The sequence below is a fragment of the Balaenoptera ricei genome, chromosome 7, assembly GCF_028023285.1.
Source record: "Balaenoptera ricei isolate mBalRic1 chromosome 7, mBalRic1.hap2, whole genome shotgun sequence".
NCBI lineage: Eukaryota > Metazoa > Chordata > Mammalia > Artiodactyla > Balaenopteridae > Balaenoptera > Balaenoptera ricei.
In genome coordinates this window covers 55,124,506-55,151,443 of record NC_082645.1, presented here as the reverse complement: position 1 = coordinate 55,151,443, position 26,938 = coordinate 55,124,506, and the positions used below count along the sequence as shown (strand labels likewise).

Here is a 26,938-nt window from a genome sequence, read left to right as displayed (position 1 = left end):
TTGGTGACAATGTATATACAATGTAAATCTTAATATTGCTTAAAAAGACAAGGGAATAAGATAATAAAGAGTAGCATGGGTCTGCATGGAGGATTATTATTATTATTATCATTTTTTTTTTTTGGCCGTGCCATGCAGCTTGCAGGATCTTAGTTCTCCAACCAAGGATTGAACTCGGGCCACGGCAGTGAAAGCGCCTAGTCCTAACCACTGGACAGCCAGGGAACTCCCCAAGGAGTTATTATCCTAAAGTGCAATTATACTCCAAACCACTTCCAGTTTTATAGCAAAACCTTTCCTACTTATGAATAGGAATTTTAAAATATTTTTATTCACGTAATTTGTTATAAAACTGACAACTGACCCCAATGAAAGAAAGTATGGGGCAAGTTTCATTAGCAAAACGGAGAAATACAAGACCTTAATATAGGCTTTGTGAAGACCATGAACTTCCAGCTATTTTCTCCCAACCTAATGGGATGTGGATATTCATTTCATGGTTTAGATTTTTTTACGTTTCCAGAGTTTATTTCCATAAGCACTTCAGCCTTCCATGAAGTGTTGCTCTCCCACTAGCATTGCAATCATTTTCAGACTTATTCATGGAGTGTATGTTTTCAAGAAAATTGTGTGAAGCTTTTGGTATTTCAGACATTCTAAGTCTTCATAGTAATAACCTTCTTTCTTTCAGGCCTGAAGACCATCGTAGGGGCCCTGATCCAGTCTGTGAAGAAGCTCTCAGATGTCATGATCCTGACTGTGTTCTGTCTGAGCGTGTTTGCACTGATTGGGCTGCAGCTCTTTATGGGCAACCTGCGGAATAAATGTGTACAATGGCCTCCCACCAATGCTTCCCTGGAGGAACATAGTGTAGAGAAGAATATAACTGTGAATTACAATGGCACACTTGTAAATGAAACTCTCATTGAGTTTGACTGGAAGTCATATATTCAAGATTCAAGTAAGAATTACTGTGATGTAGGTTTATTTTTTCATTGATCGTCTTTCCATCTAGGCATGGAAAATTTTTTAAATGATTGCATAACAGGTTGTGATCTCTTAATCACCTTATAATGGTTTGCACATACATTTAATTATTTTATTGATAACTATGATAACTATTTTATTGATAACCCTATGGGAGGCTGAAAAATTCAGCTAGAAAGAAATTTTCTTAGGATATTGGATTGCTGTACATTCTTCTCTTCACAGTGTACAATGCTGTATATTGTCTCACTTGAGACAATCAAATGACATAAAGTATTTGAAAACCCTTTGTAAACTCCAAAGTATTACGCAAATGTAACCCATTAAACACTAATTGCAGAATGTGTTTTATGTACCAGAAAGTGCACAGGATGCTGGGAAAATAATGGTGATGGCACATGATTCCAGGGTGCTTATAGTTTACCAGGTTATTTTTATTGTTGTGTTATGGAAAGCAAGTGAGACCTAAAGGTTAACATTATTCTTACATTTGTAGAATAAGAGTTAAAAGTAGTACTACATCAAAGAGAAGAAAATGAGAGTCAACATTTAGGAGAGAGAAATTTAAAATGTCATAAAACTGTGAAGTTATGAGAATCAGTTTATCTTTATTTCAAGAGTTTAGACGAAATAGTCAAACGTTTAAATAGGCTACTCTAGAAGGTTGAAAAAATAATTGGTCTGATATCCTCTTTTTAAAGTGACAATAAAATTAACAATTTCTTTTTCTATCATATAATTTTAGTATCTGCCAGTAGCAATATTTCAAAAGCACAGAGAAAGAACATGACTCATGAAAGGGAATGTCCTTTTAAAGGAAAATATTAAATATGTAAGACTTAGACTCTAGATGTGCTTAAATATAGCTGTATCTATTATTTTAAGGTGATGAGTAATTCTTAGAAAAAAATCAAAGAAGAAAGAAAGTCTTAGTGACTGGTTATGTGGAAGAAGTAGGATTAGTCATAAAGTTTACTTACTGGTGGTTTGATAATTCTTAAAGTAATGATAGCATAATAAAAAAACTAATCAGTGTCTTTTTATAGTTATAGATCTGGAAAATACCTTGGTTGATACAGATGAACACTTCCATGATGTTAGTGACATGCCAACAAATAATTTGCAAATAATTGTAAATCGCTGGATTAAGAGAAATGCCTTAAGAAAAATACATGTCAGAGGAATACATGAAATGTCCCTTATTCACTTCACATGATCCTTATAAGCCCACTGCTGTCACCAACTCCCTGAAATCTGCTTTTTTTGTTGTTGTTGTTTTAATCTAAGATCAAGGAACTGATTATGAGGATGTCACTTAGGATTTATTCACTCTAGGGAAAATTTATTGGACTCCATTTTTGTTACATTCAAAATAAAAGAAGTCAAGAATATCTGAGGCTATTTTCAGCCCTAAAAATCTGTTTCTTATCATTTTCTCTAATAATATTCCATTTGTTGAACAAAGATTATTTTAAACTAAATGCAAATATAAATAAAATGGTTTACTTTTGAAAGTAATAGAAAATTAAATTTATTAAAATTAAAGATAAACATTATGACTGAAAGTTATATTTTCTCCAGATTAAACTTCTAGATCAGTGAGTTTAATGGACAAAACTTCACTTATAAATATCTGGTACCAAAAATTTGTCCAAGGCTTCCCTGGTGACGCAGTGGTTAAGAATCCGCCTGCCAATGCAGGGGACACGGGTTCAAGCCCTGGTCCGGGAAGATCCCACATGCTGAGGAGTAACTAAGCCCGTGCACCACAACTACTGAGCCTGTGCTCTAGAGCCCCCGAGCCACAACTGCTGAAGCCAGCGAGCCACAACTACTGAAGCCCACACATCTAGAGCCCGTGCTCTGCAACAAGAGAAGCCACCGCAATGAGAAGCCTGCGCACCTCAACAAAGTGTAGCCCCCGCTAGCCGCAACTAGAGAAAGCCTGCGTGCAGCAACGAAGACCCAACAGAGCCAAAAATAAATAAATTAAAAAAAAATTTATCCAGAAACTGTCATATTCCTTTCACATTGTTTAATTTCATTTAAAAGTTAAGAAATTGTATCTTAATTTTCTTATGTTCAGAGAAGTAAAGACATTGAAAATTAAAATAGTTCCATTATGTATTTTTGTATCTCTTACAGAACTATATGTAAATTTCTCAGAAGATTTAGCATCTAGAAAATATTTTTCCTACAAAATCCAAAATTGTCCTTTTTACAAAATGACTCTTTAATTCCATGTGTTTCTCTTTTTGTCATCCCTTTACTTATTCATTCAATAAACTTTATTGAAAGGCTACTAGGTCCCAAACACTAGTAATATGGAAATAATTAATGATTAGACATTTTTTTCAAGGAGGAACAGTATTTGTAAGCAAATAATCACAATATAAGACAGTGAATGTAATAATAATGGCTGTACATGTTACTGGTAGCACAGTGAGAGGATTTCTTAATTTTGCCAATCTTTAAGTGGGAAGAAAGTAGAAGCTATCAAGAAATAATTCACAGAGGAAGTGACACTTCAACAGGACATTGAAAGAATCTAACGAATTTGCCAGAGACAGAAAACTTTGAGATAGTGAAATATTCGCCTATAATAATTATTTTAGCTTTAGTACAATATTTAAAATTATTTTTTATTTCACTTGTTTTAGCAGTTGACATGATTTATGCATCTTTTACTATAAGCTGCCTATGATATATTCTATAAGTTGGTAGAATGTAAATTATAATTAATTATTAGTCATTTATAAAGTGTTAAAAAATACAGAAGACAGTTCAGAAAAGTTAAAATCCCTTTATTTTGAAATATGTAGCTGTTTTGAGAAAGCAAAGAAATCCCTGCCATTCTTATCTACTTTTACAGAATGAAATTTTTATTTTTCCTGAGGAGGGTAAAAAAAACACTGATACCTTTTAAAATACTATGTTAGTACCTGTGATTATCACTAATTTTACATTCATAAAGAACAAATGCTTTGTACTATTAACTAAGTATCCAATCTCCTTAATATAATATCTAATATTTAGAGGGAATAATACTTGTGCCTTTGAATAAATTATATAATGTATTTAAAACTATAATAATGTATTTAAAATTATAATAATGTACTTAAATTATGAACTTTAAAAGAGCAGCCTGATCTTATTCTCATTTTGCAACGTCATGCAAATATTCATCATGTGACTTTTTTTCCTAAACAGGATATCATTATTTTCTGGAGGGTTTTTCAGATGCACTACTGTGTGGCAATAGCTCAGATGCTGGGTAAGACAATCATTTGTGTGTGTGTGTGTGTGTGTGTGTATATATATTTTCTCTTTTTTTGTACAAACTGACAGGTAACAGCCAACTAACTTTATTCATACTAATTTGCTATAATTAAAGTTATTTATAAGGTGAGGGATTATTTAGATATTAGACAAGCTTTCATGTTTCATAAAACAAGAAGTTATACTTTAGCTCTAATGCTGTTTCCCTTAGATGAGTACGTTTGAGCTATGAGATGACTCTGGATTATCCACGGTAGGAAAATGAACTAGACATATGTTAACACACTAATTACCAACAGAAAATAGTTTTGTAAAATATCACTAGAAATGCTATGCAATATTTTAATGATGATGTCAAGTGGATAGTAAAATTATGTTAAGTCAAAAGTTGGGAAATGTATTAATTGCTTATTTATCATACTTTTATCCCTTGAAATAGCAAATCTTCCTGGCTAGACAATATCATAAGTATAGCACGCTACCAGAATAAAAAGACAGCAGAACTTCTTATAATACTTTCTTTTGCCACGTTTACAGCCAATGTCCAGAAGGATACATGTGTGTGAAAGCTGGTAGAAATCCCAATTATGGCTACACAAGCTTCGATACCTTCAGTTGGGCTTTTTTGTCCCTGTTTCGACTGATGACTCAGGACTTCTGGGAAAATCTTTACCAACTGGTGAGAACCTAAAGAGACACATATTGTGTTTAATTGGAAGTATATAAGAAAACCAGCTTAGTTATGAAATCCAAACCACACCATAATATAATGGAAAGAGCGGAGCTTAAAATCAGATTTGACTTTCTTTACCCTATTGATTATAACACACATTAAGCATAGCAATGCCAGGAGCAGCAATTCTCTCTCAGTTCCCCTTGGCTCAAAACCTATTTCCCACCCTTCCCAGACACAGATCCTCCTAAACAGAAGGCATATATTCCCCTCAACTCTGTTTACCCGCTCAAGTATCATCCTTCAGGTGGCAGGTGATGAAAATGAATAAGCAGATGTAGAAGGATAACTTTGGTCTCTTCCTTAACTTTATTCAAAGCCTCAGCTCTTTGATGGAGATCTCCATGGTACTTTATTTGACTCTGCTTTATTCCTGATAAATCCAAGAATTCCCTCCTACACATCAGAATGTTGAATGCATGAGTTAGGGGAGAAGGAAGAGGATGATGTTAAAGAAACAGACAGTCAACGAGGTAGGAGGGGCTGTGAACGTCATAATTATTATTTATATCAGAGTCCTATAAGACACACAGTAAGTTGGAGACAGGTAAAGCCACCCGTTAGTGAAATAATATTGAAAAAAATAATTCTGGTGTTCTTATTTTCAGACATTACGTGCTGCTGGAAAAACATACATGATATTTTTTGTGCTGGTCATTTTCTTGGGCTCATTCTATCTAATAAATTTGATCCTGGCTGTGGTAGCCATGGCCTATGAGGAACAGAATCAGGCCACCTTAGAAGAGGCAGAACAGAAAGAGGCTGAATTTCAGCAGATGCTTGAACAGCTTAAAAAGCAACAGGAAGCAGCTCAGGTAAATTCACCAAATCAACTCAGGTAAATTCACCAAATCAAATATGTCCTGTCTCATGGTACAAACCTTCTTTATTGTTTTGGTTGTTACAAAAATACTGGAGAGAAAGTGAGAGACAGATAATTGTTTGTACTTAAGAGAAGCTGGTAGTATAGGGGATTAGTAAGGATTTCTACATTGTTTTGATCATCTTTAAGTCATTTAGTTTAATTATTCTAAGATGTTTACGATATGGACCACAATAGAACTCTCTCATGCTATTTTAATCATCTTAAAATTTTAGAATACAAGGGAAAATGTGATTTTGGGGTCTTCTCAGGTGAGACACTTACTGAATGAGTATACTGGCATTAGAAGAAAATCCTAAGAAATCATCTTTTCTTAGAAAAAATTTTATTGGTTATTATATAAAAAGATGTTCATGTGGTTCTTAGAAGATTGTCTATTACTTTCTTTAACCAAAAATATATTGTCTTGTAATGTGGTTGCTTAATTGCCTTTCTTACATAAATAAGAAAGTGATCAAATAATGTAATGTTCTCTGATACAGCAGTATCCAATAGGCATATGAAAGTCACCAATTTTATGGAGATCAGGGAACCTAAGAATTACTTGTTCTTGTCGTGAGGTGTCAGTACTCACAGTACAACAAAATGCCCTTCTTATCACTTCCATCTTTCCTTACTCTTTCCGTTCAGCATCGAAACTCACTGTCTTTACTAAAGAAGAAAGTTGTTTGGGGAGTATTAATTTATTTGCAAGAGTCCTTGTATTGAGAGTACTCTTGGAACAATGACAATAATCAAAAAGTGCCAGCCTAGGGCTAGTACAAGTTGTGATCAAAAAGCATTGCTTTCATCCCATGACCATGTGGCCAGCAAGAACCAGTGCCGACTTAAAGAAGCTGGGGATGGTCTTTGGAGAACTGAACGTCTTGTCTTGCTTAGCCGAAACTTCTGACCCTCCCTTCTCCAGTCTTCTGAATAGAGTATTGTGGAGGGGGTAAGGAAGGGATTTTATCACCTTCCATAAATTTGATTGATAATATTGTGAGAGTATTGGACAACCCTGTTTCAATAACTGGAAAGAGGATCTCAGCTCTTTATCTCATTCCTCCTATCTTTGGATTAGACCCCAAGTTACTGATCAGCTTTTCTTCCATGCTCCAGTTTTTTTTCAGTGAAAAAAAAAAAAAAAAAAAAACAGTGCTAATTAGATACCAATTTTTAGAGTAAATCAAATCCCAAAAGTAATATGAATTTGTGTTCTTGTCATTGTCTGATGGATCCTTTTGAATACGCAGTCTGTAAAACATCATACAAATGTAATCAATGTTAGCACAAAGGAAACCAAATTAACTCTAAAAGCCTTTATTAGATGGAAAGAAAAAAAATTCTCTTTTATACTTGCAGAGTTTCTTCGATGTAAGATTAGCTGGAGTCAGCTAAATTATTTTTAAAATGCTTTGCAAATGCTTTAGCTATTTTTTTAAAGGTGAAGTCTTCTCTAGCTCCATGCTAAGACCATTTCTCCTCAATGTAGCAGGCAGCGGCTGTAACTGCCTCAGTGCATTCCAGGGACCCTAGTGCAGCAGGCAGGCTCTCAGACAGCTCCTCTGAAGCCTCCAAGTTGAGTTCCAAGAGTGCAAAGGAAAGAAGAAATCGGAGAAAGAAAAGAAAACAGAAAGAGCAGTCTGGTGGAGAAGAGAAAGATGACGATGAATTCCATAAATCTGAATCCGAAGACAGCATCAGGAGGAAAGGGTTTCGCTTCTCCATAGAGGGGAATCGGTTGACGTACGAAAAGAGGTACTCCTCCCCACACCAGGTATGGCACTGCTGAGTTAAATGATGCATGGATGGAAATTAGAACACTGAAGAGAGGGGGAGGAATTAAACACAACTTATGAATTTTTATCAACTGAATTGACTGCTGTGTTAATTATATTTAAACCTATCCTTTCTGTACATAGTTATGAGAAAATCTTAGTTTGCACACGTAAATCTACAGCGGGGTGTAGTTGAGATAACACTACATTGAAAGTCAGGAGACCCGGATTCTCACCTGAACCTGTCTGCTGGTACTTGTTGTAACTAATGACATTTCATCTTTCTGGTCTGCAGCCTTTTTAATGAGAAAAAAAAAATGTAGATAACTGATCAGTAATGTCTTTTTGGTTATTTTATATATTTTTTTACCCCTGACTACTTTATAAACTATCATGCATGCTTCTGAAAATATTAGTCACGGTATACTTTATCAAAAAGCACATCACTCTGAATTTCAGAAGTCTTCAAGTTCCAACAACACTGTGCCTTTTAGCTGCAACAAGAACAATAATTAATTTAAAGTGATTTTAGAAAGACGGACTAAAACAATTTGTGAAAAGTGTTAGAATTTCTTGAAGGGAAAGAGCAACGGAAACAAATGTGCCCCTGTTAAGGTCATGCTACTGATATTTATTGAGTGTTTACAATGTCCATAGTAAGGTACTAAAGATGCTTGCTTTTGAATATGAAATATGGTGGTTCAGAGTTTTGTTTTTCAATATCTTTAAGTTGCGATCTGTCTCCCCAGTCATTAATCTCAAGGGCTAGAAACCGTCTCTTAGAAAAGTAATTTAATTTAATCCGAATGCACATAAAATGAGAATGTTAATCAAAAAAGAATGAGTCACATTCTGTTTTGAATGCTGAAGTCCCCTTCAACTTAATCTTGCAAAATAAAAGCACATTCCAAATGGCCATATTAATATGATTTTATTTTATTTTATTTTTTTTGGTTTCAAACTTTTAGTCTTTGTTGAGCATCCGTGGCTCCTTATTTTCTCCAAGGCGAAATAGCAGAACAAGCCTTTTCAGCTTCAGAGGGCGAGCAAAGGATGTGGGATCAGAGAATGACTTTGCTGATGACGAACACAGCACCTTCGAGGATAATGAAAGCCGCAGAGACTCCTTATTTGTGCCCCGACGACATGGAGAGCGACGCAACAGTAACCTGAGTCAGACCAGTAGGTCGTCCCGGATGCTGGCCGTGTTTCCAGCCAATGGGAAGATGCACAGCACTGTGGATTGCAATGGTGTGGTTTCCTTGGTTGGTGGACCTTCAGTTCCTACATCACCTGTTGGACAGCTTCTACCAGAGGTGATAATAGATAAGCCAGCTACTGATGACAATGTAAGGAAGTTTTAAATAGTTCAGGCATGGCTGGCCCATTATTGCTGCCCCAGCCAGTGTTTCTACAGAAGGGAACCCCTTGAGAATGATTCCTGGTTGGTCAAGCTGTGAATGCACCTGCATCTTTTAATATCTTTAAGAGGGTATCCACCTAAAACTTAAGGCCTCAGCACCTTCTTGCATAACACCTGAATGCATTTACTTATTAAACGTGCTAAGGATAAATTAAACACAATAGGAAATGACTGCTTCCAGTTGGAGGATTTGCTATATACCCATGCTGAACTTAGACAGCAGGACATCCTCTAAAGCTCTGGTGTAAGAGTAAATGAACGATTCTTATGTTTAACTGTAACGGGTGTATAATAAATCTTTCAAACGAATTCTTCAATATAGCTCTGCTTTAGTTTAGAAGATTTTCAAGAACACTGTGCCTGAATAGATAGCTTCAATATTATCTTAAAATTTCTAGTACTCATATTTGTCTTACTAAAAAAAAAATGCTGATATAGGTCTTCTCAAAACTAATCTAAATGAAGAGACACAAAAAAATATTAATACAGGCAGATAAAAGAATTGTCTGTGTACAAAGGTATGTTATGTGTTTGTGAATGTATATCCAGATGAGGAATTTCTAAACACATGCTGCCTCTCATTAGACTTGGAAATATATCAGCATGGTGAGGCATGACTAAGTCAGAATTAGGTGACTTATTGCTTTGGTACCCTGGATGAAACTGTTGTCCATGCAGCATATGTTGTTGTTTTTTTAACCTACAGGTTGTGTTGTCAATGATCATCTATGTCTTGTGTCCAGAAAATGAGATGGCAGCTACGAGTGTCGTAATTATTTGTATTTCTTTAAAAATAAAGGGCTACCTTCTCAACATAAAATGCCTTGATCATTTAGATGTCGTTTCAAGTTACTACTTTTTACTATTAGTTCAGAAATAAGGAAATTGTTAAATATGTCTCTCACAAATTTATCAATCATATACAAATTACATTATGTCTCATAAAATTATGAAATCAGAGGGTTAAAAAAAAAACCCCTCAGTTTTTGCTGTATGAGTAAATGGTTAACAGTTTGGACATTCCAGGCTAATGATACAATAAGTCAGCAATGTCTGCCATCACCAATTAAATATGAACGTGCATGTCGCATGTGTTTCATGAATTTCACAGTGTCACATTGGTTGTTCACTTATCGTATTGCTCAAGTTAATCATTTAATACATTAGCATTTTCTTTACAGGGAACAACCACTGAAACTGAAATGAGAAAGAGAAGGTCAAGTTCTTTTCATGTTTCCATGGACTTTCTAGAAGATCCTACTCAAAGGCAAAGAGCAATGAGCATAGCCAGCATTTTAACAAATACAGTAGAAGGTTTGTAACAAATTCCATTTCCGTTTCAGTTGTTTTCACTGAGCTTATATCGTCTCATTCGAAACGAATGTCTCTGTGAGTTGGAAGCAGTGTATTCTAAAGAGAACATAATAGGTCTTATTTAAGAGTTATTTGTTATACCTACTCCTGTATTCTAGAAGCTTTTTAAAAAGTTACTTAAATTCTGTGATATTGAAACTAAAGAATGTATCCTGTGTGTGGCAACTCCTTGAAAATGCAGACTAAAGCATTTCTGTTAGGGGTTTCTAATCCCATTAGCCATGGTGTTCCTCTCTTCTGTTCCACTTAGCGTAGGACTTCCTAAATACTCTCAAGATTGGAGGGGAGGAGTGGGTCATTCTCACAAAATAAAAACAAATTAAAAAGATGATTCTTGGCTCTACCCTATCTCTCTGTCCTATCTCTTATAGCCTGAGGATGACACCATAGCCAGACATTAACATAGGATTACACACTGTCTACACTACTCCAACCCATATTCCTATTGAGACTTTATTTAAAAGACCATTCACTTAACTTAAGGCAAAGTGTGGAACCACAGTATCAATGCATAAGAGAAGAAAACCATTCTTTGCTACCTCTGTTCTATGTTTATGTGTGAAGAAATATTTTGGGCCGTCTAAAGATTAAATTGTATAGTTTTTTTAAAATCAAGTATAAAAGAGGTTGACTGTCACAAATGGAAATGCGTTGGTTACTAAAAAGAAGTCTAGTGGATTTGAAAGGAATATATGTGTGTAAAAATATCTTTTGGTGGTTGTTTTTAATTTATTTTTTTTAAATCTAGAACTTGAAGAATCCAGGCAGAAATGCCCACCCTGTTGGTATAAATTTTCCAACATGTTCTTAATCTGGGACTGTTCGCCATATTGGTTAAAAGTGAAACATATTGTCAACCTGGTTGTGATGGACCCATTTGTTGACCTGGCCATCACCATCTGTATTGTCTTAAATACTCTGTTCATGGCCATGGAGCACTATCCCATGACGGACCATTTCAATAATGTGCTTACAGTAGGAAACTTGGTAAGCATATTGGAAGGTAAATGTGTTCAGTCTTCAAACTTTCTGTTTGAGAAACTCTTTACATTTAATAGCTTATAGCAGTCTTTCCACCACCCTTTCTACTTCCTGGCTCCCAAAAGATGGGAATTATATCTAGCTGGATATATCCTACTTTTGCCAAAAATAACAGCCCTTAAGATCAAAGCAGAAACTGAGAAAGAGAGTAATAGGCACAGGCCTGCAGTACTACTTGAAAAGTCAATATTGATATTTATAACTATTTCAAGGTACAGAAGCAGTCCATAGTTTAAGGACACACTTTCTGAAATGATGTTATCACAGTTTCCCTACCTGTAGAAGGCTAAAATAAAATTGCAGATCTTTTTATCTTGCTTAGTCATCATCATTATAAGCAATAGTTTAACAACTCAAAAATGTCTCCAGCTTTTCCGCTTCCAGGATCTAGGTAGACCATGCATTGTTTAATCCATCTATTTTAGATCAAAACCATAAAATATTGAAAACGTCCAGTACATTTTGTGTATTATATGATTAACAGCACCACTTTTGGTGAAGGTTGCCACTAAATTCTTTCTCTTCTGTGCTTAAAAAACATAAATTATTAAAGTGTTTGTCTGTTGACTCAACATAGGAATATTAGCTTTTATTTGCTGAAAGAATGGTCTCTAAAATAATGTATGCATTTTCCATAATATTTGTTTTAGGGTTTAAGGTTTTTGATGGTGGAAAGCAAATCATGTAAAGCATCCTGAATTACAGTATTTCTATTTTTTAAGCTTTAGTATTTATATAAGTTTAACCAAAAAGTTTGTTCGGATTTTTCCGTAAGATGTTACGTAAGAGGATTGGCCAACCCAATACTATGGAAGTAAATTAATTTTTTTCATGTGTATAACAAATACTGATAATAGTAATGCACATATTATAATATAGATACATATGTATAATGACAACTATCTGATTAGAGGGAAATGTGAATAAGCTTATGGATACGTAAAACTGTTTATGGGAAAATCTTGTCAGTAGTTGTGCTGTATGAAGTCTGAAGGAAAATGCAGTTTGATGTGATGGAAAGAACAGTGGTTAAAAATAGATTTGCTCTCGATCCTAGTTTTGCCGTTTTCTAGCTGATATTCGGCAAGTCATTGCACTCATCTGAAGACCTGTTTCCTCATCTGTAAAGTCATGGTTATAATACCTGCATTACGTGTTTAATAGCGTTTCTGTTGAGGATAAAATGAAATAACTTATATGAGAGCTTTTCATCAACTATAAATTACTATGCAAATGTAAGCTAGTAATATAATCATTACTAGTATAAACATTTTGTTCTAAGAGCAAATATTATGTCATTCTACTTTATCATTATCTGATGGAATTAGAGTAACTTTGTTTTGATCTTAGGTTTTCACTGGGATCTTTACAGCAGAAATGTTTCTGAAAATTATTGCCATGGATCCTTACTATTATTTCCAAGAAGGCTGGAATATCTTTGATGGTTTTATTGTAACGCTTAGCCTGGTAGAACTTGGCCTGGCCAACGTGGAAGGATTATCAGTTCTCCGTTCATTCCGATTGGTAAAGCAAAACAAAACAAAACAGCACAAAGACAAAAACCTTTCCAACAAGCATCATAGGTTTTACATCATAGGTTTTACCACACACCATTAACATTTAAAGTTTTTGTGTAACATTTGCATTGTCAAAAACAGTCCCTAAATGGAAAAAAAATTGTTCCCACTTATTTAGAAAAAACTTTATTGCAAAAATCCTAGTCACATAAAGTTTCATATATTGCTTAGTTACCATTCTGACTAAGTATTATTTCTAGAGATGACTACAGTTAATATTTCTGGATCTAAGAAAATATTCTAATGAAAATGTACCACATTTTAATAGTGCTTTGAAAATATAAACACCCTTTTATAGTGGTGGATGGCAATCAGATATAAGATGTGCATGTAGAAATTCTTCCTAATTCTACCTCTGGAAAATATGCTCCTTCCCAAAATCAGACAAGAGAAATCTGTAGGATTACTTGCTATGTCCACTGATTCACATATATGTCCTTGCAAATCAGGGAAAGAATTATAAAGTCATGGGAAGTATTCCAGGGTTTTAAATGCAGGTGCATCTAGCTATGTCAGTGCTCCAAAGGAACATTATGAATAATAAACACTTTTCTCTACTTATAGCAGGGCTCAACGTGATGTTACTTTGCATGCTATTGACAAATGAGTATCTTTGAGCAGAGATCATCGAGATCAGATGTTAATATTAGTTTCAGACCTGGTATGCCTTACAACCACCTTCACAAAACAAATTAAGGACAGTTGGTCCCCAAGTAATCATTAAAAATTCACTCTCAGGGAAAATGATCTCAGGGTTAAAATATGGAAGAATCAGATTCTTCCTAGGGGGGGTCCAAAAATTAGCCATGCACCTGAAAGTGATCAAGGGCAGGGCAGATGTTGTAAGAGAGTCTTTTTGTTTTGGTTTTTTTGTTTGTTTTGTTTTGTTTTTAGATAAGTAGCTCCCTATGGGAAAACCTTTACTTCTTATTTGGTAAAGTGCAACATTTGCTCACAGCTCTCTGTCCTTGATAGATTAGGAAATGTGTCTTGGAGTTAAGACAAGCACTGCCACAAAGACATCCAGACAGCCTGCTCTCCATGCCTTTTGCTTAGGAGAGTGGTGTTATGACAGTGCAGTGGCCCCAGGTCATTTCTAATTGGTTAAGGTCCAGAGGTGGACAGATTTAAAAGTTTGGAAAGCAAAGTGCAAGAATGCAAGGTGGCTCTTGCATATTTCCCCAGTGAAGATTGGTAGATTGTAAGTTCTGCAATCAGTAGTGGTCCAGATATCCACTAGCTTTTTTTTTTTTAATGTCTTTTGTTATAGATATATCTTTCTTATTGAGGTATAATTGATATAACGTTATATTAGTTTCAGGTATACAACATATGATCCAATATTTGTATATATTGCAAAATGATCACTACAGTAAGTCCAGTTAACATCCATCACCATGCTTAGTTATAACATCTGCATAGCAGATGTTGTAAGAAATTCAATTTTAATCACTTCTTAGTAAACCTCAATATATGTAATGCTTTTAAAGATTGATCATAATAATATACATTATTTTTTTTATTTTCCAGCTTCGAGTTTTCAAGTTGGCAAAATCTTGGCCAACGTTAAATATGCTAATAAAGATCATTGGCAATTCAGTGGGGGCTCTGGGAAATCTAACCTTGGTATTGGCCATCATCGTCTTCATTTTTGCTGTGGTCGGCATGCAACTCTTTGGTAAAAGCTACAAAGATTGTGTCTGCAAGATTTCCATTGATTGTGAACTCCCACGCTGGCACATGAATGACTTCTTCCACTCCTTCCTGATTGTGTTCCGAGTGCTGTGTGGAGAGTGGATAGAGACCATGTGGGACTGCATGGAGGTCGCCGGTCAAGCCATGTGCCTTACTGTCTTCATGATGGTCATGGTCATTGGAAACCTGGTGGTACGTACCCATTTAAGAAGTGTGTTTCAGAAATACATTAAGAGCATAATGAAATGATGACCATTTTGTCCAAAACAAAGACTATGATTATTAATTTTAAAAGTCTCTTACCTTTGATACACTTACAGCCTCACTTTGACAACACAACCATATAGCAGTGACCATACAATATTTATACTCAACTCCATTTTGTCAATCATTTTATCACGTTTATTATGTGAATTCCAATAGAGTAGCATATTGAAGACAGGTCTAGTAGGAAATGTTGGGAACATTTCATAAATTCAGATCCAAGGAAGGGAGAAGTCTGAAGAATAAACTTAGAGAAAGCCCAATCTTACTTGCCAGTATAGGACTAAAAAGTGGTGCCTTTAAATGTTCCTAGTTATTTCACCTTTTCCTTGCCCATTCATGGTAGATAGCATTCAGTCACTCTATGTCATATGGCAGATGCATGAACCAACCTGGATTAACCAATCCTTTAGTGGCTCTATTAACCAAACAAAAGTTGGCTAATGATGCCTGAGATTACCCAAATGGAGTAACTGATCAATCCTCTCTCTTAAGTTTGGAACATTACTGTTATAGTATAGAAATATATAATATACTCCAAAGGATATGTACATTTATATTACAGTCTCATGGAAATATTAGCGACTGATTATGAACAGTCGCCTAATTAGTGAACAGTGGGGTATGAGAAATACAGTAGATCAAGAAAACATGTGTTGATGCCTATGTTAAGCTCATAATTCTCATTCTGGGTCATAATGATTATTTTTCAATTAATATCCAATTTAATATCTCTCTTCATCAAAAAAGAAACTATAAAATGCATTTAAATGCATAATTTTAAACACGAATGAATTTTAAGTTTAGAACTCTTATATAGAACACGTATAAATCTTGTCTCTTATAATCATACAATTTTAAATTTAGTAAAACCATAGGTCAGCTCATTTAGCATCTTCATTTTATAAGTAGGGGAACTTGAGACCAACAGAAATCATGTCTTTGCCCACGGATGAATAGTGAAGTAGCTATCGAGCCAGACCACAAATTCAGATCACCCAATTTCTTTTTTTTTTTTTAATTAATTAATTTATTTATTTTGGCTGTGTTGGGTCTTCGTTTCTGTGCACAGGCTTTCTATAGTTGCAGCTAACGGGGGCTACTCTTCGTTGCAGTGCACGAGCTTCTCCTTGCAGTGGCTTCTCTTGTTGCGGAGCATGGGCTCTAGGCGCACGGGCTTCAGTAGTTGTGGCACACAGGCTCAGTAGTTGTGGCACACAGGCTTAGTTGCTCCACGGCATGTGGGATCTTCCCGGACCAGGGATCGAACCCATGTCCCCTGCATTGGCAGGCGGATTCTTAACCACTGCGCCACCAGGGAAGTCCCTAGATCACCCAACTTCTGATCACTATGCTGTGGTGTTTCTTTCTTGTCTAGTTGTTAGAATTTATAGTTTCCTCCACACTTCGAGAAATAAGTGATCTCAATCTGCTCTTCTTCACATTGGGGTGAGATTATAATGATGTTTGTATTATTTTTAAGGTCCTGAACCTCTTTTTGGCCTTGCTCCTGAGCTCATTTAGTGCAGACAACCTTGCAGCCACTGACGATGATAATGAAATGAACAATCTCCAAATTGCTGTGGATAGGATGCACAAGGGAATAGCTTATGTGAAGAGAAAAATATATGAATTTATTCAACAGTCCTTCATTAGAAAACAAAAGATTTTAGATGAAATTAAACCACTTGATGATCTAAACAACAAGAAAGACAGCTGTATGTCCAATCATACAACAGAAATTGGGAAAGATCTTGACTATCTTAAAGATGTAAATGGAACCACAAGTGGAATAGGAACTGGCAGCAGTGTTGAAAAATACATTATCGATGAAAGTGATTACATGTCGTTCATAAACAATCCCAGTCTTACTGTGACTGTACCGATTGCTGTAGGAGAGTCTGACTTTGAAAATTTAAACACAGAGGACTTTAGTAGTGAATCAGATCTGGAAGAAAGCAAAGAGGTAAGATTTTATAGATGTGGGTGGGTATAAATGTATATGTGTATACTTGTATTGTATTGCCTGTATTTATGATTATATATTCTCCATGTAGAATATTTTTGCCATCATATAAAATACTTTTTCATTGAAGAACCAAAGATTTAAGCTCAGTGAGGTGATTAATAAATTGAAGAATAATATAGTACATGCGTAAGTTTTCTCAGCCTAAGTAATGGATATTTGTTAGATAATGAATGAATGAATGATCCAAGAAATGAACAAACATCATCAGATTTAATCCTTGTAATAACCTCAAAAGTATGTGTTATGTTTCTAACTTTTCAGATAAGAAAACTAGCTTAGGAAGTTCAAGGTCAGGTAGCTAACGAGGGGGTATAGCTGAGAATTGAATTCATAATCTTTGTTTATGCATTCTGTTTATCTGACACCATACTCATTAGCTCACTTACATGGAAGAGAACTGAGCAACAAGAAATAGTCTATGTCATTCCTCCGATTAAAATTACACTGATCTGCATATTAATCTTCCAGGCTGCCATAACAATGTACCACACACTGGGTGGCTGAAACAATCAAAATGTATTTTCTCACATTTCTGGAGACTGGAAAGTCCAAGGTTATGGTGCTAGGAGGGTCAGTGTCTGGGGAGAGCTCTCACCTTGGGGTGCGGATAGCTGCCTTCTGTGTCCTCATTTGGCCGTTCCTCAATGCATGGGCATGGATAAATAGCTCTGGTCTCTCTTCTTCTTATAAGAGCACCAGCCCTGCTGGATTAGGATTGCACCCTTATGACCTCACTTAACCTTTATCACTACTTCACAGGCCATATCTCCAAATAGAGTCACATTGGGAGTTAGGGCTTCAAAATATTAATTTTGAGGGAACACAATTCAGTCCATAGCAACTGACTTAGAAATATTAAGCTAAAACTCTAATGGATATAAAAGATGATTCCAAAGAAGTCTAGAACAAACCACCTTCATTTCCCACTTATTGTGTGGAAGTCCCAAAAATGGTAAGGTGCCTTAGGTTACACAGTCCAAATTTTTAAATATTTATTTAAAGACTATGTTTTAGAACAGTTTTAGGTTTACATAAAAATTGAGAGGAAGGCAGAAAAATTTCCACATACTCCCTGCCCCCCACACATATATAACCTCCCCCATTAAAACCATACCCTACCAGAGTGGTATATTTGTTACAGTTGCAGAATCTACATTGATGTGTCATTATCACCCAAAGTCCATAGTTTACATTTGGGTTCACTCTTGGTATTGTCCATTTTATGAGTTTGGACAAACGTATAAAGACATTTATCCACCCTTATAGTATCACACAGAGAAGTTTCATGGGTCTATAAACACTCTGTGCTATGCCTATTCATCCTTCCCTCTACGCTAACCCCTGACAGTCACTGATCTGTAACTGTTTTTGCCTTTTCCAGAATGTTATATAGTTGGAGTCAAATAATATGTAGCCTTTTCACACTGGCTTCCTTTATTAGTAATACACATTTAAGTTTCTTCTGTGCCTTTTTATGGCTTGATAGTTCATTTCTTTCGGTGCTAAGTAATATTTTGTCGTCTGGATGTTTAATTATCCATTCACCCACTGAAGGACATCTTCGTTGCTTCCAAGTTTTGGCAAATGTGAATAAAGCTGCTGTAAACATCCATGTGCAGGTTGCTGTGTGGATATAAGTTTTCAGCTCATTTGGTTAAGTACCAGGGATGGCAATTTCTGGATGGTATGCTAAGTGTTTTGTTTTGTGAGAAATTGCCAAACTGTGTTCCAAAGTGGCTGTATAGTTTTGCACAGCCACTAGCAATGAATGAGAGCTCCTGTTGCCCGACAGCATTTGGTGTTATCAGTGTTCTGGATTTTGGCCATTCTAATAGATGTATAGTGATACCCCATTGTTTTTTAATTTACATTTTATGATGACATATGATGTGGAGCATCTTTTTATATGCTTCTTTGTCATCTGTATGTCTTCTTTGATGAGGTATCTTTTAAGAGCTTTGACCTGTTTTTTGATCAAGTTGTTTGTTTTCTTATTGTTAAGTTTTGAGAATTCTTTGTACATTTTGAATAACAGTCCTTTATCAGCTTTGTTTTTGCAAATATTTTCTCCTAATGTGGCTTGTCTTCTTATTCTCTTGACAATGTCTTTCACAGAGCAGATATTTTTAATTTTAATTAAATCCAGTTTATTAACTCTCTCTGTCATGTATTGTGCTTTTGGTATCGTATCTAAAAAGTCATCACCTTGTCCAAGATCATTATATTTTCTCCTGTTATCTTCTAGGAGATTTATAGCTTTGCATGTTTACATTTAGGTCTGTGATCCATTTTGAATTAATTTCTGTGAAGGGTATAAGGTCTGTGTCTAGATTCATTTTTTGCCTGTAGATGTCCAGTAGTTCCAGTACCATTTGTTGGAAAAGACTCTCTTTGCTCCATAATATTGCCTTTGCTCCTTTACCAAAGATCTGTTGACTATATTCATGTGGGTATATTTCTGGGGTTTCTATTCTATTCTGTTGATCTGTTTGTCTGTTCTTTCACCCATACTGCACTGTCTTGATTAATATAGCTTTATAGTATGTCTTGAAGTCAGGTAGTGGCAATCCTGACTTTGTCCTTTTCCTTTGGTATTGTGTTAGCTATTCTAGGTCTTTTGCCTCTTCATATACACTTTAGAATAAGTTTGTAGATATTGCCAAAATAACTTGTTGGGAGTTTGATTGAGATTGCATTGATCAATAGATCAATATAGATCAAGTTGGGAAAAACTGACATCTTGACAATATTGAGTCTTCCTATTCATAAACATAGAATATCTCCTACTTTATTTAGTTGTTTCTTTCATTAGAGTTTTATAGTTTTCCTCATATAGATCTTGTACACATTAGATTTATACCTAAGTATTTTATTTATGGGGTACTAACATAATGGTATTTTTTCATTTCAAACCCCACTTGTTAAATGTTAGTCCATAAGAAAGTGATGAACTTTTGTGTATTAACTTTGTAATCTGCAACCTTGTTATAATCACTTATTAGTTCCAGGAGGTTTTTGTTTTTGTTTTTGTTTTTTTATGTTTTGTAGATTCTTTGGATTTTCTACATAAACAATAATGTCATCTGCCAACAAAGACAGTTTTACTTCTTGCTTCCTAATCAGTATACTTTTTGTTTCCTTTTCTTGTCTAATTGCATTAGTTATGACTTCCAGTACAGTGTTGAAAAGGAATGGTGAGAAGGGATATACTTGTCTTGTTCCTGATCTTAGTAGGAAAGCTTTTAGTTTCTCATTATTAAGTACAATGTTAGCTGTAGGTTTTTTGTAGATGGTCTTTATCAAGTTAAGAAAGTTTCTCTCTATTCCTAGTTTACTGAGAGATTTTTATCATGAATGGGTGCTATTTGTTGTCAAATGTTTCCTCTGCGTCCACTGATATCATCGTGTGATGTTTCTTCTTTAGACTATTGATGTGATGGATTACATTAATTCATATAGTCTAAATATTTTAAAATACTTTAAATACTAAATATTTAAAATATTCAGAGGATCAAATACTATCAACGATATTTTATTAGGGATTAAGTTCTACTAGAATATTACCATGTCCAAGGTAATGCATTTTGACAGTTGTTCAAGTAAGATATCATAAGCATGTGAATTATTGCTTATGTCCCTTTAAAGATGTTTCAAGCTTTTATAATAAGTCTCTGAATAGGCTAAGTCATCCACTACTCTTCAGAGTGGAGCTAATATCAGAGCTGGAAGCTGCTGCCTTGACCCCAGCCTGTGGGCTTCCTTAGGTAAATCAGATTTGTGTAATGATAGGGGGAGAGAGAGCATGTAGAGATGTAATTGTGGGTAGATCCTCATTACATTTCACATGTCTATGGAAATGGATTTGGGAGATAAAAATTACAGATCATTTTTGCAAAGCATTGTGAAATTTTTTCAGGATTTTTAATTTGAATATTATTTCAGTTCAAACTTTGTTCATTAAAAACTTGAGTTTTGCTAAAGAATCTGATGGAGGCTGATTTTTTAAGTTGTTATCTTTATATTTACAGAATTGGTTCTGAAGTTCTGTTAAATTTGGCAGTATTCTTCCTAGTCTGATTTTCTTTGTCTTGAATCTTCATACCTTTATTTAATATTTGATGAAGACTAATAACTACTACATGCTATCTGTTGCATTAGAACATGTTTTTCTTTTTCTACTGAAGTATAGTTGATGGACAATATTATATAAGTTACAGGTGTACAATATAATAGTGATTCACAATTGTTAATGGTTATACTACATTTATAGTTATTATAAAATATTGGCTGTATTTCCTGTGTTGTCCAGTATTTCCTTGTAGCTTATTTTCTGACTAATAGTTTGTACTTCTTACTCCCTTACCCCTATATTGCCCCTCCCCTCTTCCCTCTCCTCGCTGGTAACCACTAGTTTGTTCTTTATATCTGTGAGTCTGCTTCTTTTTCATTTATTCACTAGTTTTTTTGTATTTTTTAGATACCACATATAAGTGATATAATACAGTATTTGTCTTTCTCTGTCTGACTTATTTCACTTAGCATAATGCCCTCCAAGTCCATCCATGTTGCTGCAAATGGCAAAATTTCATTCTTTTTTATGACTGAGTAGTACTCCATTGTATGTATATGCCACATCTTCTTTATCCGTTCATCTGTTGACAGACACTTAGGTTGCTTCCATATCTTGGCAATTGTAAATAATGCTACTATGAACATTGGGGTGCATGTATCTTTTCAAATTAGTTTTTTGTTGTTGTTGTTTTCAGATATATTCCTGGGAATGGAATTGCTGGGTCATATGGTAGTTCTAATGTTAGTTTTTTGAGGAACCTCCATACCTCCATACCACATGGCTGCACCAATTTATATACCCACCAACAGTGTACAAGGGTTCCCTTTTCTCCACATCCTCACCAACATTTGTTATGTGTATTCTTTTTGATGATAGCCATTCTGACAGATGTGAGGTGATATCTCATTGTGGTTTTGATTTGCATTTCGCTGATGATTTAGTGATGTTGAGCATCTTTTCATGTGCCTATTGGCCATTTGCATTTCCTCTTTGGAAAATGTCTATTCAGCTCTTCTGCCCATTTTTTAATCTGGTTGGTTTTTTGTTTTTTGTTTTTGTATTTTTTGATGTTGAGTTACATGACCTGTTTATATATGTTAGATAGTAACCCCTTACTGGTCATATCATTTGCAAATATTTTCTCCCATTCAGTAGGTTGTCTTTTTATTTTGTCAATGGTATCCTTTGCTGTGCAAAAGCTTTTAAGTTTAATTAGGTCCCATTTGTTCACTTTTGCTTTTATTTCCTTTGCTTTAGGAGACAGATCCAAAAAAATATTGCTATAATTTATGTCAAAGAGTGTTCTGCCTATGTTTTCCTCTAGGAGTTTTATAGTATCCAGTCTTACATTCAGCTCTTTAATCCATTTTGAGTTTGTTTTTGTATATGGTGTTAGAGAATCTTCTAATTTCATTCTTTACATGTAGCTGTCCAGTTTTCACAGCATCACTTATTGAAGAGACTGTCTTTTCTCCATTGTATATTCTTGCCTCCTTTGTCATAGATTAATTGACCATAAGTGTGTGGGTTTATTTCTGGGCTCTCTATCCATTGATCTATGTGTCTGTTTTTGTGCCAGTACCATACTTTTTGATTACTGTAACTTTGTAGTATAATCTGAAATCAGGAAGCATGATTCCTCCAGCTCCATTTTTCTTTCTCAAGATTGTTTTGTCTATTTGGGATCTTTTGGGTTTCCATATAAATTTTAAAATTATTTGTTCTAGTTCTGTGAAAAATGCCATTGGTATTTTGATAGGGATTGCATTGAATCTGTAGGTTGCCTTGTGTAAGATGATCATTTTAATAATATCGATTCTTCCAATCCAAGAACATGGTATATATTTCCATCTGTTTATGTTATCTTCAATTTCTTCAGTTTATTTTTCCAAGTACAGGTCTTTTGCCTCCTTAGGTAGATTTATTCCTAAGTATTTTATACTTTTTGATGCAATGGTAAATGGGATTGTTTTCTTAATTTCTCTTCCTGATAGTTTGTTGTTAGTGTATAGGAATGCAACAGATTTCTGTATATTAATTTTGTATCTTGCAACTGTACCAAATTCATTGATGAGCTCTAGTAGTTTTCTGGTGGTGTCTTTAGGATTTTCTATGTATTGTATCATGTCATCTGCAAACAGTGACAATTTCACTTCTTTCCAATTTGGATTCTTTTTATTTCTTTTTCTTCTTTGATTACCATGGTTAGGACTTCCAAAACTGTGTTAAATAAAAGTGGTAAGAGTGGACATCATTGTCTTGTTCCTGAACTTAAAGGAAATGCTTTCAGCTTTTCACCATTAAGTATGATGTTAGCGGTGGGTTTGTCATATATGGCCTTTATTATGTTGAGATGTGTTAACTCTCCACAAAGTGGGTTTATCATAAATAGATGTTGAATTTTATCAAAAGCTTTTTCTGCATCTACTGAGATGATCATATTGTTTTTACTCTTCAATTTGTTAATGTAGTGTATCACATTGATTGATTTGCAGATATTGAAAAATCCTTGCATCCCTGGGATAAATCCCACTTGCATGGTGTGTGATCCTTTTAATGTATTGTTAGATTTGGTTTGCTAGTATTTTGTTGAGGATTTTTACATCTATGTTCATCAGTAATATCTTTGTCTGGTTTTGGTAGCAGGGTGACGCTGGCCTCATAGAATGAGTTTGGAAGTGTTCCTTCTTCTGCAATATTTTGGAATAGTTTGAAAAGGATAGATGTAAGCTCTCCTCTAAATGTTTGGTAGAATTCACCTGTGAAGTCATCTGGTCCTGGACTTTTGTTTGTTGCGAGATTTTCATTACTCAAAACTATTTTATTACAAAAACCATCCATAATGAATACTTTTCTGCAAAAATTTGACATAATTTATACTCATACATTTTTATTTGTATTGATCAGGGCTAACAGGAACACTGATCTCTTTATTAAGCAGTGATCATCCACTGAACCACTGGAGAAAGTTCTATTTCTTCATACTCTTGTCATTTTATATCTTCAAACACTGCATTAATTGAAAATTTAATGTTTAGCAGAAACTTTAGAGATAATTTAATGCACTATTTCTCAAATTATGAGTCATAACCCAGTAAGAGTTGATAAACAAATTTATTGTACCACTAATTTAAAAATTTTTTTAATTTAATAAAATAATGATATCAGAGCACATTGCACATTTAGGAAGAACTAGTGAGTGAAGCTTTTGTTGCCTGTGCTGAACTATAATGCACTGCTTTTCTAATAGAGTATAACCACTAGGTCCATGGGTGTAGGGCCTGAAGTTCAGGAGTTCTTAAGTGTGAGAAACACTGTTTCAGCTCTTTAAAGGTAGTGATCATGGAGCCTTCCTGACCCTAGGCAGAATGTGTGGCTTCTTTTTTGGTTCCCAGAGATATAAGGCACAAAGTGTGGGTAATAAACAACTCATGCTCTAGGCTCATGCATCTTACAAAGTATCATATTATTTTATTATAACCACTGATATGCATGTATGTCTCTCCTTTTATGTTGCGACGTATATACTTGTACATTTTTGGTAAGAAGTAGGCACTCAAATCAAAATTTTCCAGCTCATTTAACTCTTTTTAATAGAAGCAGTTTGAAGGTATTCATCACAGTTACTCTGATGAGAGCATTCTTGAAAATATAGTTTTATTTCCCATCATCCAGACTCCATTTTTCTCTTGATTCAATCCAATATTGAACTTCGTTGTTTTTATCTTTGTTAAACATTTCACCTTGTCAATTTATATTGGGCTTCAAGGAAAGTAATAATCCCTTATCTTTTTCCCATGAATTGCTGTTGAAATACAGTTGTTTCTCATCCAGTTGATATTTTTATATTAAATACTGAAACTTCTATTCATCCCCATTACATTTCAATTTCTTTCATTCATTTTTGAATCTGGCTTTCTATAAATATTCTTTTATAGATTACTATATTGTCCCAATTTTCCTTTACCATGCACTTTTCTTTACCATGTCTTCCTTTTTGGTTAGAAATAAACCCATACAAAATTGTTTCTCTTCATTGCTCCCCTAGTCTTAAATAGTACTCGCTTCATCAAAGCAAGGCACAAATCATGAGATGCTCTGCTTTTAGTGGAATTAAACTGAAAATAGATACCTCAAAAGATGAAGATTCTTTATTCTACATTAGGAATGCAGCCTATAATACGTTAAAGTAACTTTGCCATTTTGATTTTTCTGTTTTGGCCTTTATTCTTTTGCCTACCTTAATGTATTCAACAGTTATCATGTGCTAAGGAATGTATTAGATAATGAAGGATACAAATGAGCCATGATTCTGCTTATATATATATACATATATGCATTTAGAAACATGACTCTCTTCGTAAATATATATGTATACAAATACATATATACATGTATCCACACATATACATACATTTGCATTTTAGAAAGATAACTTTCAACCTTTAAATATGCATTTCCATACTGGGACATACCTTATTGACTACAAATATTACCTTTCATGACCTCTGTTTGACCTATTCCATTTTAATATATTAATGTTTCCATTCCTGAATTTCAATAATGAGTCTTATCTACAATGGGCATTATTGAAATTACATTAGTGCCTTGGGTTAAAATTACTGGTGCTCATAGTTTATTATCCATTTTTGAAGCATTTGTTTTTAGACATGTGAGGCTGTAATTATAAAGTTGTTGGTAATGGAGTATTCTCTGAAGCCAAATACTGGGTTATATAATTCTATTTTAGCCACATACTGTGTGACCTTACTTGACTATCCAATCCTCAATTTCCTCATCTCAAAAATGGGGATAAAAAAAAAATGGGAATGAAATCACCTACTTTTGGGGGAATATTATTAAATGAGATAGTAAATGTAAAGGACTTAGCACAGTGTCTAGCAAATTGTACGTATTCAATAAATTGTTATTATTATTATTACTAGTAGCATTCCCAACACTCTGTTCCTGGTAAGTTTTCTATTAAGAATTACTAGTAACATATTCTACTATTTGTCCTTTTTTATTGTTTGCCTTCTGCCCTCTGTCATAAACTGTTTTACATGTTTATCTGGAGAGAGTGATAAATTTTGTATTTTCTGTCTAATTTTTAAACTGTTTTCATTAAATTCTTGATAATGTTTAACTCATTTAAAATATTTTTAAAAAACTATTTTTCTGAAGGGCATTCCAGTAAGAAAGAATAAATGAGCAAAAACCTAGAGCTATGAAGCATAGAGTGTGTTTAGGAATAATTAGCAATTTGCTGTTGCTGGGACATAAAATCTAGATGAAAGTAGAGGCATAAGCAAGGAGCAGATATTCTGTTTCCAGGAAACCAAAAATAGACTGATATGAAGAAACACTGTAAAATGGAGGCTGGTACTTGTTTTACTTCCTCCATAATGTACATACTCATGCATCACTGTCCCCCATTCCAGGACAAATTTGAGAACTATCTTTTCTATACTTTCCCCCTTTTGGTCCCCAAAAGCAGAAAAGGCATAGCATGGGTCACATTTCCTCACCTTTTTAAGTCCCAATGGACCTCAACCTTCAAAGAACATTCAAATAACCTAAAGCATTGTTTTTAAAACCTCAGAAAGTTTCTTGACTCATGGAAATAAATAGCTAGAAATATGGGTTTTTACTGAAAAATAATAGTAAAGAATGGAGGCTTGGACAGATTTTGAGGAGTTTTGAAAGCTGGGCAAAATCGCTGAGACTATGCAAAAGACAAATAAAGTCATATCTCCCCAATTAGAAAGTAAGTTGTTTTGGCAATGAATTGTGTTTTATATAATTTTAATCCTCTGAAGCA

General features: G+C 34.5%; 1 protein-coding gene across 6 annotated transcripts in view; it reads left to right on the top strand.

Moving 5' to 3' along the window:
• LOC132368524 (sodium channel protein type 1 subunit alpha) overlaps positions 1 to 26,938 on the top strand; it is an 84,554-nt gene that overhangs the window by 20,691 nt on the left and 36,925 nt on the right. The window contains exons 6-16 of one of the 6 annotated variants that reach the window (XM_059927212.1): positions 692 to 961; positions 4,198 to 4,261; positions 4,804 to 4,945; positions 5,608 to 5,814; positions 7,360 to 7,641; positions 8,611 to 8,958; positions 10,247 to 10,379; positions 11,188 to 11,426; positions 12,831 to 13,004; positions 14,588 to 14,944; positions 16,500 to 16,982. In XM_059927212.1, coding sequence (XP_059783195.1) covers positions 692 to 961; positions 4,198 to 4,261; positions 4,804 to 4,945; positions 5,608 to 5,814; positions 7,360 to 7,641; positions 8,611 to 8,958; positions 10,247 to 10,379; positions 11,188 to 11,426; positions 12,831 to 13,004; positions 14,588 to 14,944; positions 16,500 to 16,982 — 2,699 coding nt within the window. Of the gene's footprint in view, positions 1 to 691; positions 962 to 4,197; positions 4,262 to 4,803; positions 4,946 to 5,607; positions 5,815 to 7,356; positions 7,642 to 8,610; positions 8,992 to 10,232; positions 10,380 to 11,187; positions 11,427 to 12,830; positions 13,005 to 14,587; positions 14,945 to 16,499; positions 16,983 to 26,938 lie in introns of all 6 variants that reach the window. The other 5 variants (XM_059927211.1, XM_059927210.1, XM_059927209.1 and 2 more) reach the window with 5 other exon arrangements.